The sequence below is a fragment of the Saccopteryx bilineata genome, chromosome 4 (genome assembly GCF_036850765.1).
Source record: "Saccopteryx bilineata isolate mSacBil1 chromosome 4, mSacBil1_pri_phased_curated, whole genome shotgun sequence".
NCBI lineage: Eukaryota > Metazoa > Chordata > Mammalia > Chiroptera > Emballonuridae > Saccopteryx > Saccopteryx bilineata.
In genome coordinates, this window is record NC_089493.1 from 292055553 (window position 1) to 292066865 (window position 11313).

Sequence of the window (11313 nt, forward strand, 5' to 3'; positions counted from 1 at the left end):
CCTCCGCACGCTAGGCCGATGCTCTACCGCTGAGCCAACCGGCCAGGGCTTGATTGGGCTATTTCTTAGAAAAATATCTGGCTAGAAATTTTTTCTCCCAAAAGGGGAAAATAATCGTAGAATTTGGTGGCAGTGGCTAGTGTCCAGCTGGATAGATCAGACAGCCCTTCTACAGTTTTTGTTTGCTTCTTCTCTGATAAAAGTGGAGCTGATTCTAAGGCAAACTTTTTTAATGTATAGGGAGAGAGTACCCTCGGCCTGTTGAGTTAGCCCTTTTCTGCTCACACCTGATCTTCAAGAATTAGAATGAGCCCTGGCCTATTAGCTCAGTTGGTTAAAAGCATCGTTCTGAAACACGGTTGGAGATCAGTCCCCATCAGGGCACAAACAGGAAGCTACCAAGAAATGCAGGACTGAGTGGAACAACAAATGCTTCCCTTCCCACTCCCCTCTCTCTCTGTAAAAATCAGTAACTTAAGCCCTGGATGAATAGCCCTGGAATGTAATCCTGGAGCATGGAGGTTGCCAGTTCAGTTCTCCGGTCAGGGCACATACAGGAGCAGCTCGATGTTCTTCTCAATCTCTCTCTCTCAAAAAATAATAATTAGAATCAATTTAGATCCAGCCTGACCATGCGGTGGCGCAGTAGATAGAGCATCGGATTGGATGCAGAGGACCCAGGTTCAAGACCCCGAGGTTGCCAACTTGAACGCAGGCTCATCTGGTTTGAGCAAAAGCTCACCAGCTTGGACCCAAGGTCACTGGCTCGAGCAAGGGGTTACTCGGTCTGCTGAAGGCCCACAGTCAAGGCACATATGAGAAAGCAATCAATGAATACCTAAAGTGTCTCAACGAAAAACTGATGATTGATGCTTCTCATCTCTCTCCGTTCCTGTCTGTCCCTATCTATCTTTCTCCCTGACTCTCGCTCTGTCTCTGTAAAAATAAATAAATAAATCTTTTTTCATAGCTCATTTATAGGCATAAAGGCAGAGGGGAGGTTAAACCATATTGGGGCTGTATATTAGTTCATCTTTTGTTGAAAGTAACAGAAGCTCAGTTTACACTACCTGAAGCAGGGGGGAACTTACTGGAAGGATCGTTGGTCATCAACTGACCCTGGGACTGAAGCCCTGTAGGAAACACCTCCCAGGAAGTTGTCTCTCATCTCTGCCATCTGTAGACCACATGGTGGAGCTTGGCCACCAACAGCTCCCAGGTTTGAATGAGTCACAATCAGGCCCAAAGAAAGTGATAAATTTCTATGTAATGAAGTAGTTAGGTGGCCTGGGCGATAGAAGTAGGGAAAAGAGCCAAGTCTAAAATGGGGCTAGGCAGACATGTAACAGATTTCTGCTCGGGTAGGGCAGGTCACCATCAACTATAAACATTTCTGCTTGGTTCAGGAACTAGACTTGTATTTTACAAATAGTAATTCCACAAGGAACAAAATTCATTCCACAGACATTTTAATGAGACCCAATCTGGTGTGACCCCTCCCTTGGGTAGCTCATCATCCAAGGAAAAACAGTCACAATGCAACTTGCTAAACACCAGAACAGAGGTAATTACAAAAGCTGTGTCCCCAGCTGCTCCCCACTCTGCGGTTGAGATCAGGACCTTGAACGGAAGCAGCAGGACTAGGATGACCCCTTCCAGCTGCTGGAATGAGACGAGTCAGGTTTGGAAATTCTAACTGGGTGCATCTCCCCAAGGCAGAGCGGTAGGCCTGTGCATTCGACTCAGCCAGGCTGTACTGAGCCCCTGCCTACTTGGTGGGTGGTGCCGCGGAGGCATATCGAACACTAGGACACATTGCTGCCTCTGGAGCTCACGTAAGGGCAGGCAGGAACACAACTTGGTTACTGTATACTCTTTCTCCTTTGTATGCAATGACCTAACTTTCTACCCTCCTTGCATGACGTCACTTCATTTTATGTAAATAAATTTTGACTCATGGAAGGTTCTGTGCTGACGTGGGACATAGGACTTTCCAGCCATTGGCTGCCAGGAACCAACCCAAATCCACCAAAGTACAAACCAGTCCGGTTTTCACTTCTTGCTGATAGCCCGTAACTCGCTTTTCCTTAAGATCGATCTTTTCCCAAAGTTCACTGACTTAAATCCCAGACCCTACCAGAACCAACTGCCCAGAGTGCAGAAGACTCAGCTTCCCAGCATGTGGCTAAAAAACAAACAAAACCTTAGGTAATTGGGTGTCTGCAACCCAAGAACCCTCTGCTACAGTTCTGCTACTCGTCCCAAGTCCAGTGCAACCTAGAACTGTCAGAACAAGTACGGACCAAGGAGGAATACAGTACACAGTGTGATGCTGTCTTATTTTTGTATGACCCTTTAAAAGGAACATTGAAAAACCAGCACCTCTTTGGCGCTCACATCTGGGAACTGAAACCTTACCTTTAAGGAATGATTAACCGAATTAATGCTGTTTAACCTGAAAACATGGGGGCCAAAGTAGTTGTGATTAAGTTATCTGAAAGGCTGCCATGTAGAAAAAGTGTTAAACACATTCTGGGCAAGGGAAGGAGAATGTGGCACTTAACCACCTTCTAAAGATCACAGCTATCCCACGATGACATGACCTGCCTTGTGAGGTAGTGAGCTCCCTGTCGTGGGAGGTTTTAAAGCAAGGGTAGGACACCACTTGGCAGGAGTGTTGTAAAAAGGGGGCTGCACCAGGTTTCCCCTGGTGTGGAGGAAGCAGTGTAGGGGACCATCCTGACTGCATGCCAGGGGACGGGATCCCGCCATGCAAATCAGTAAGGCAGACAGCCCCTAAAACGTGAACTTTTACCCCGCTGGCTGCACACAGAAATCCTTTTAGGACAGGGTAGCCTGTTAAGCTTTAACCAAATGATGTCACCCCTCCTAGTGAGACTCTGTTCTAGACAGAGGAAAGCAGCCAGTTTGATAAACACTGAAGCTCAGGTCTGTGTAGCAGGAGACCTGGGTTTTGGTTCTGCATCTGCCCGGGGCTTCTCTTTCCCCTCTATGGGCCCCTCCATGGAATGAAGTGAACTTAAGACAGTCCTTGCCGTTCTAAAGAGCTGTGCCCTTCTGACTGGGCCCCTCTGTCGCAGATCTCGGGCTGCGGTTTTGGACCCTGGGGCTACACTTGTGGACAGCCAGAGACCACCTCTGGCGAAAGCAGCGGCCACACTGCAGGCAGGGGAAAGGCTTCTCCCCTGTGTGCAGGAGCTGGTGCTGGGCCAGGTGGCTCCACTGGGCGAAGCGCTTGGAGCACAGGTCGCAAGCATAGGGCCGCTCCCCAGAATGGACCCGCCGGTGACTGGCCAGGAGGGAGGGGTAGGCAAAGCGGCGGCCACAGTCCTCGCACGCATGCAGCTTCTCCTCCGTGTGCGTGCTGCGATGGATGGCCAGGGAGCCGCTCCGACGGAAGGCACGGCCGCAGTCCGGGCAGGGGTAGGGCTTCTCCCCCGTGTGCAGGAGCTGGTGCTGGAGCAGCGTGCTGCGCTGGGAGAAGCGAGCCTCGCAGTGCTCACAGGCGTAGGGCCGCTCCCCTGAGTGGACTCGCCGGTGGCTCACCAGGCGCGAGGACGAGGAGAAGCGGCGCTCGCAGTCTGGGCATGGGTAGGGCTTCTCGCCCGTGTGGATGCGCTGGTGGATGACAAGGGCCGTGCGCTGACGGAAGCGGCGGCTGCATTCGAGGCAGGTGTAGGGCTTCTCCCCCGTGTGTGTGCGCTGGTGGATGGCAAGCAGGGATGGGTAGGCAAAGCGCCGCCCACAGCTGGGGCACTGATGGGGCTTTTCGCCTGTATGTGTGGTCCGGTGATTGGCCAAGGACCGGCTCCTACGGAAGCAGCGGCCGCAGTCCGGGCAATGGTAGGGCTTCTCACCTGTATGGATAACCTGGTGCTGGGAGAGGTTCTTACGCTGGGAGAAACGTTTGCCACATTGGTCACAAACGTAGGGACATTCACCAGAGTGTGCCCGCCGGTGACTGACCAAGAGGGATGGGTAGGAAAAGCGGCGTCCACAGTCTGGGCACGGGTAAGGCTTTTTGAGATTCTGGGCACACTTGTGGCTTTTCAGGGCTGGGTGATCGGGAAAGATACAACCACAGTCAGGGCAGATGGGACCCCCAGATGTCTGTCTGGGAATCAGTCGTGGCCTGCTGGGCCTCCGCCCTCTCTTCCCCTTTCGGGGTGCCTCCTTAGGCGGGAATACTTCCTTCTCTCCAGTCTTCTTTCTGGTTCTGGTTTCTACAGGGACACAGGAGAAATTCATTTAACAAATACTGGGTTCCCACTCTTGCCAAACAGTGTTTCAAGTTGTAAGACAAACTCAGCCAGTCTTCAAGGAGAATCAGTGAAACAGACAACCCAGTGTGACACTGTTCTAAGTGTGAGGGGAGTTACAGGAGCCCCTGGCCCAGCTTGGAGAAGGCTTCTTGGAGGTCAAGCTGACTTTAAAAATTAAAAGTTTCTGAAGAAGTCAGTGTAAGACAGAGGTGGAAACCAGGTATGAGCTGGCAGTGACAGGTCATAGGGCCCTCTAAAACAATGGCTCTCAAATTTTATTGTGATCAGAATCACTTGGAGAGCTTATTGAAACAGACCGTTGGGCCCTACGAATCGGCATTTTTAACATCAGCAGTGATGCTGCTACTGGTCTGAGGGCCACACTGACAACCACTGCTGTAAGGGGACCTTGGCCCATATTTTACCCAATGGTTCTCAACCCTAAATATACATTAAAATCAACTGGGGCTATTAAAACACACAAATTCCTAGACAGCTATAAGAGTAAATAAACCACCCTAACTGTGAACTTAAGACAGTCCTAACAGGTGGTGGCACAATGGATACAGCGGCGACCTGGGACACTGAGGTCCCAGGTTTGAAACCCCAAGGTTGCCAGCCTAAATGCAATCTCATTCGGCTTGAGTGTAGGATCACTGACATGACCCCATCATCGCTGGCTTAAGCCCAAAGACAGCTTGAAGCCCAAGGTCACTTTCTTGCAAGGAGGGGTAACTGACTTGGCTGGGGTCCCCAGTCAAGGCATGTAAAAAAAAGCAATCAATGGGCCCTGGCCAGTTAGCTCAGTGGATAGACAGCATGCGGACATCCTGGGTTCTATTCCCAGTCAGGACACACATGAGAAACACCCATCTACTTCTCTTCCCCTCTTGAAGCCAGTAGCTGGACTGGTTTAAGCGTCAGCCTCAGGCGCTGAGGATGGCTCAGTTGATTCAAGCATCAGCCCCAGACAGAGGTCTGGGTGGATCCTGGTCTGGGCGCATGCAGGAGTCTTTATACCCCCCCCCCTCCACTTAAAGGGGGGGGAGGGGGAGAAGCAATCAATGAACAACTAAAGTGCCCAATAACGAGTTGATGCCTCTCGTCTCTTGCCCTGCCTGTATGTTTGTCGCTCACTTAAAAAATAAAAGAAATAAAATTGTTCTGGGATAGAGTCCAAGAATCTATTTTTGCCAAGTTCCCCAAGTGACTAGATATAACTGAAGGCCATCTAACAACCCACCTTGGCAAAAACTGAATGGTTTTAAGCAAGGAAATGTCATGGTCAGATCAAAATCTTAGAAAGAAAATCCTGGTTTTAGAGACTGGCATAGAAAGTCCAGTCCAGGCCCTGGATAGGTAGCTCAGTTAGTTAGAACTTCACTGGGGAAACAACAAGGTTGCAGGTTTCATCCCAGAACCAGGCACAAACAAGAATCAACCAATGAATGCATAAACGGAACAACAAACCCATGTTTCTCTCTCTCTCTCAAATCAATAAATTAAACAAACACACAAACCCTTCTTTAAGAAACTCCAGCCCAGACAGTTCCATCTGGTTCTGTGGGTGGATCTGGTGGGGCCCTTCCTCCTGAATGGCATTAATCAGAGCCTTGCTTGATCCTGAGGAAAGTGCAGTATGTCCTGCACTGATCTGGGTCCTGCCAGAAGGGCAGAAAGAGGCCGCTGCAACCCAGACAGCTGTTCTCCAGGAGGTCCCTTCCAACCAAAACACAGAAAACTCGGGGAGGTAGAGGCTCTCTCAATCAGAGGCTGGCATAGGAATCCTGGGGAGGAGGCTGGAGGGTGTAGCTTCTTTTAAAGACTCAGTTTCATTCATACAGGAGAGAACTGCAGGTGATTGGTTTGCAAACTGATGTGCGAATCTCTGTGGGGTGGACCCACCGAACAACACCATAAAAAGTACCCTGAGATTATGAAAATGAACTCAGAAAATGGAGCACCACAAATTAGTTAAGAACACCCCTAGCCACCATAACTCTGGACTGAGTCATTAGAAACAGCAGGCCCTCCAAGGGCATTTTTTCCACTCACTTCTTTGGACTGTTAACCCCCTTGGGCACTCCTGTGGATCCAGGGCAGCTGGTTCCCAATCGTCGGTATTTCTTTCCAACCAGGAGATGAGGGCTGGTTTGGGACCTGCGCACCCTGGGGAAGGAGAACGTCAGAGGTCCAGCGCATACATAACTCTGGGTAAATACTGACCCGGTGACATCTGCTGCACAGCCCCCATCCACCTTCCTTGACACAACCTCCTCGCAGGCCAGGACCCTGGACACTCTACCCCCCAATCGCCAAGCTCCTCCGTCCCTCCAGCCCCGCGGAAGCAGACTGGGCCGGACCTCACCGAGCGCGCCCAGGTGGCCGTAGGTCTCCCGCATCACGTCCCGGTACAGGGCCCTCTGCGCGGGCCGCAGACACCCCCACTCGTCGGGGGAGAAGTACACGGCCACGTCCGCGAACTTCACCGCCCTTGGCTTCCTTCCCCTTCTCCTGGCAGGTCTGGCCTCTCCTGGTCCCCGTGCGGTCAGCGGAGCCGAAGGCGGTGCCATTGGACCCGAGAAGCCGGCGCCACGACCTTGCCGGCCTCGGACCCCGGGATCTGGGAGCCCCCGCGGGACCGAGACTGAGTTGCCCAGGGCAGGGCAGGAGGGAATCGGGATCAGCTGCCTGCGGGTATAACGGAAACCTCTCGCTGTTATTCAGGAAACTCCTGCACGAACTTGGGGGAAAGGCACCGGAAGATGCCTTCGGGGAAAATGGCGGCGCTACTACTGCGCCGCCTTTGCCTGGAACACGGGCTGCTTCCAGCTATCGATTTTATTGACCAGAGCGCCATGCCGGCTTCCTACCCTCTTTGCCCTCAAGTGTAATGGCGCTGCGATTGGGCTTCACGCCCTTTTTCCTCCCATTCTACGCGCTCATTGGGCGGCGGCCGAAGATTGGGCGTTCTGATTGGGTACTAGCGGAAGCGGCCTGTTTGAACGAAGCCAACGGAAACGTAAGGGCAGGAAGCTGGCTCCCTGATGTCGGGTGACTGAGTGTGCGGCGGGAAGCCGCGACGTGGCCTGGGATTAGTAGTCGGCCCCGGTTTTAGAGCAGGCTCTGCCTACCTGAGGGAGGGACGGATTTGAGCGTGGGTGGCACTGCGGCCAACCCAGGCTGAGATGCCACTGGGTTCCCTCACGTGACTTTCTCAAGCGTAGCCTTCGCTTTGGATAATGGGGAAGTTCCTTGTTGCTCGTTTGGGAAGGGAATTAACGTTAGCATTAACTCTCTGCAGGCACCGTCCCTGACATGTTACACATTCTATCTTAATTTATTCTTTGCCACCACTGTCTGAGGTGATGGCTATCATCCCAGTTCCACTAATGACAAAAGATCTTGGAGGGATACTGCTAGTAAGAGCGACAGATTTAAACGTGAGGCTGACGGTCTGTCTTTAAGCCACTGAACTGGGCACTCTTCCCTCCCACTATCTTAATTTGCTTGGTAACTCAAACGACAAATACTGAGGTCGCAGGTTCCAAACCCTGGCCTTGCCCTTGAATACTGAGGTCGCAGGTTCCAAACCCTGGGCTTGCCCATCCAAGGCACGTACAATGAGCAAACAATGAACAATTAAAGTGACACAACAAGAAGTTGGTGCTTCTCATCTCTCTTCCTTTCTCTCTCTAAAAAAGAAAGAAAGAAAAATAAAGCCTACATACTATATGATTCTTACCATATGACATTCTAGAAAAGGCAAAACCATGGAGACAGTGAAAAGATCAGTGATTGCCAGAGGTTGGGGATAAGAGAGTAGGTGGAAACTGGATTTTTAGGGTATTGTATATGATGATGGATACTGTGATAGTGTATACATGTCTTTAAACATTTGTCAAAACTCATGGAGCGTGACCAGGTGGTGGCGCAGTGGATAGAGCGTCGGACTGGGATGTGAAGGACCCAGGTTCAAAACCCCGAGGTCGCCAGCTTGAGCGCTGGCTCATCTGGTTTGAGCAAGGCTCACCAGCTTGAGCCCAAGGTAGCTGGCTTGAGTAAGGGGTCACTCAGTCTTCTGTAGCCCCCTCTGTTGGGGCACATATGAGAAAGCAATCAATGAACAACTGGGGTACTGCAACGAAGAATTGATGCTTCTCATCTCTCTTCCTGTCTGTCCTATCTGTTCCTCTCTGTCTCTCTCACGCAAAAAAAAAAAAAAAAAAAAAAAAAAAAGCCTCTCATGGAATGTACACCACCAAAAGAGAACTCTAATGAACACTATGGATTTGGGGTAATAATACTGTTTTAACGTAGGTTTGTGGACTGATGTTGGTAGTGGAGGAGGCTGTGTATGTGTTAAGGCACAGGGAACTTTCTGTACTTTTAGCTCATGTTTACTGCCAACCCTAAAATACTCTAAAAATGAAATCTATTGAAAATATTTTAAAATGATTCCTGCTACCCTATTTTAAAATACTACATTAAATGAAAGGAGCCATATTCAAAAGACCACATATTTTTTTATTCCACTTATATGAAATATCCAAAATAGGCAAATCTAGAGAGATAGAAAGTAGGTTAGTGGTTGCCAGGGCTGGAGGAGGGGAGAATGAGGGAGTGATGGCTAAAGGGTTTCTTTCTGGGGAGATTGTTGTAAAGTAGTGTACTTTAACCCGCGAGTTACATAGAGACACCAAGGCAGGTTACAGAAGAAATTTTGAAGAGTTTGTTAATTAGCCAGCTAGCTACACAGGGCACAGTCCCAAATCATGTAGGGCCTCATACAGTTCTGGGCCCGCTTTTTTATACTGGTTGGGGTGGGTAAGGAGGGGCTTGTGATCTCTTTGTCCAGAGGTATAAATTACTCTTATAATTTTGGGATGGGAGAGTGAGTCCGAGTATAGGAATTCTTGATTAAGGTACATAAACATTGTTTTCTAAGGTTTTCAGATAAGTTCTATATTCTTTGCTCTGTGTGGCAAGTGGCCCCAGGCAGCCTTTCAGAGAATTCTAGGAATCAGCTAAACTATGACTAGGTGACCCAGTTGTCCTTGTAAGCCAGGAAGCTCCTGCATTCTTCTCTTTTCATTCTCTACAGAAAAGAGGGATAAAGGGAACTGAGTTTTCCTTTTTAAAATACTAATTTAGCCTGACCAGGCAGTGGCACAGTGGATAGAGCATCAGACTGAGATGCAGAGGACCCAGTTTTGAGACCCCAAGGTTGCCAGCTTGAGTGTGGGCTCATCTGGTTTGAGCAAAAGCTCACCAGCTTGGACCCAAGGTCTCTGGCTTGAGCAAGGGGTTACTCGGTCTGCTGAAGGCCCGTGGTCAAGGCACATATGAGAAGGCAATCAATGAACAACTAAGGTGTCACAGCGAAAAACTAATAATTGATGCTTCTCATCTCTCTGTTCCTGTCTGTTTATCCCTCTCTCTGACTCTCTCTGTCTCTGTAAAAAAAATAAAAATACTAATTTAACAATTTTTGCAATTCCTTGGCACCTTATCACAAGATGAAAATATGCTAGAATTGATTGTAGTAATGACTTCATAACTAAATATACTAAGAATATTTAATTGTACACTTAAAATGGGTGAATTATATAGTTTGTGAATAACATCTCAATAAAGCTGTTAAAATAACTATGCTGTAGTTGTAGAGATGGAAAGATGGTTATGGTAAATTATTAGCGTGCGTGTGCACATGCATACACACACACGCGCGCGCACACTCACACACACACACACACACACACACACAACTCCAAAATATACCCAGACCCTCAAGGCTTCCAGGAGACTTTCTGTGACAGTCCTTCCCCAAGCCTCAGCCTGATACCTCCATTTAGTTTCTTCTTTCCCCATCCCTCTAGGCATTTTGCGCTCTGTGGGTAGTCTCAGCGTCTGCAGCTCTCGCCCAAGAATTGGTTTGAGTAGGTTGTGAATGAATGAATGAATAAATAAATGAGTGAATGAATGAGCCAAACAGGCGGCGCGAGGAGCCCTAAAAGGCTTCACCGAGCGCCCCCAGGTGGCCTTCGGTCTCTGACATCAAATCCCTCTACAGGCCTTCTGCGCCTTAGTTTTCGCCACTCCCCAGGAAGAGATACACAGCCCCTTCCTCCTCGACTCAGGTCCAAGCTCTGGACTCCCGATGGGGCGCGGGCCCGGGGCGGCGCTTTGTTCTCTTTCAGTCCCCAGGTCTCGGATATTACACCTCCACGGCCTCTGTTTCTTCCGGGCTGAGGAGACACTACTCCGCTGGATCGGCGCCTGAGCCTGCCTGGACCTGGCTCCGCGTGGAACCAAGCTGCGGCCAGAACAGAGGAATCACGGCGTCGCGTCCTGGGTCACTCTGACGCTCAGAGTAGAACAACGGTACCGGAAAATGCCCTAAGAGACTATGGTTTCGACTCGCCTTCACGATTCATCATTCAGATGCATTTGGAAGCTTGTCATTCTTTTCCTTCAGTTCATCTTACCAAATAAGAGTCAGCTCCAAATCCCAGCTCCTGGTCTCACAATTCCTGACCCCTCAGGTGGTGCTTGCGGCGACTGGCCTGAGGACATGGCTTCTGACAGCGCCAGGTGATCGGATTGCTCCCATCACTAAAATAACTATGTCTGCGCTGATTGGCCTCTTGGGACGCTGTTGCTAGGTAACGCTTGACAGGAGGCTGGGTTCTGACCTGCAGGATAAAGCTTACCGAGGGGACTAAAGGTAATAATCCCAGTTTATTCAGCGTCATCTGCGATTTTACCTTGGCTCCTTCTGTTCCGCGGATCCACAAGGCCTCTGCGAGTACGTCCTGGCTGCAAAATGAACTGGGTTCCTGTCCTGAGAGAAGCCAATTCTGGGAAGCTGAGTACATTTATGAAATTTCTACATTATGGAATCCTCTAACTCTGAGCAACGGTCCATGTGAGTGTAGGCAGTGCGGTCCCCATTTAAGGATAAGAAAATTGGCCCTGGCCGGTTGGCTCAGTGGTAGAGCGTTGGCCTGGTGTGTTCCATTCCTGGTCA

The 11313-nt window shown here is 49.9% G+C and overlaps 1 protein-coding gene across 1 annotated transcript; it reads right to left on the minus strand.

Moving 5' to 3' along the window:
- Positions 1-1422: 1422 nt before the first annotated feature.
- On the minus strand, positions 1423-10863 carry ZNF689 (zinc finger protein 689). The gene is made up of 4 exons (XM_066275684.1): positions 10129-10863; positions 6652-9737; positions 6339-6452; positions 1423-4244 (listed from the first exon to the last, which is right to left on the minus strand). The coding sequence occupies exons 2-4, from the start codon at positions 6854-6856 to the stop codon at positions 3061-3063; spliced, it is 1503 nt and encodes a 500-aa protein (XP_066131781.1). The 5' UTR covers positions 6857-9737; positions 10129-10863; the 3' UTR covers positions 1423-3060.
- Between the last annotated feature and the right edge of the window lie 450 nt (positions 10864-11313).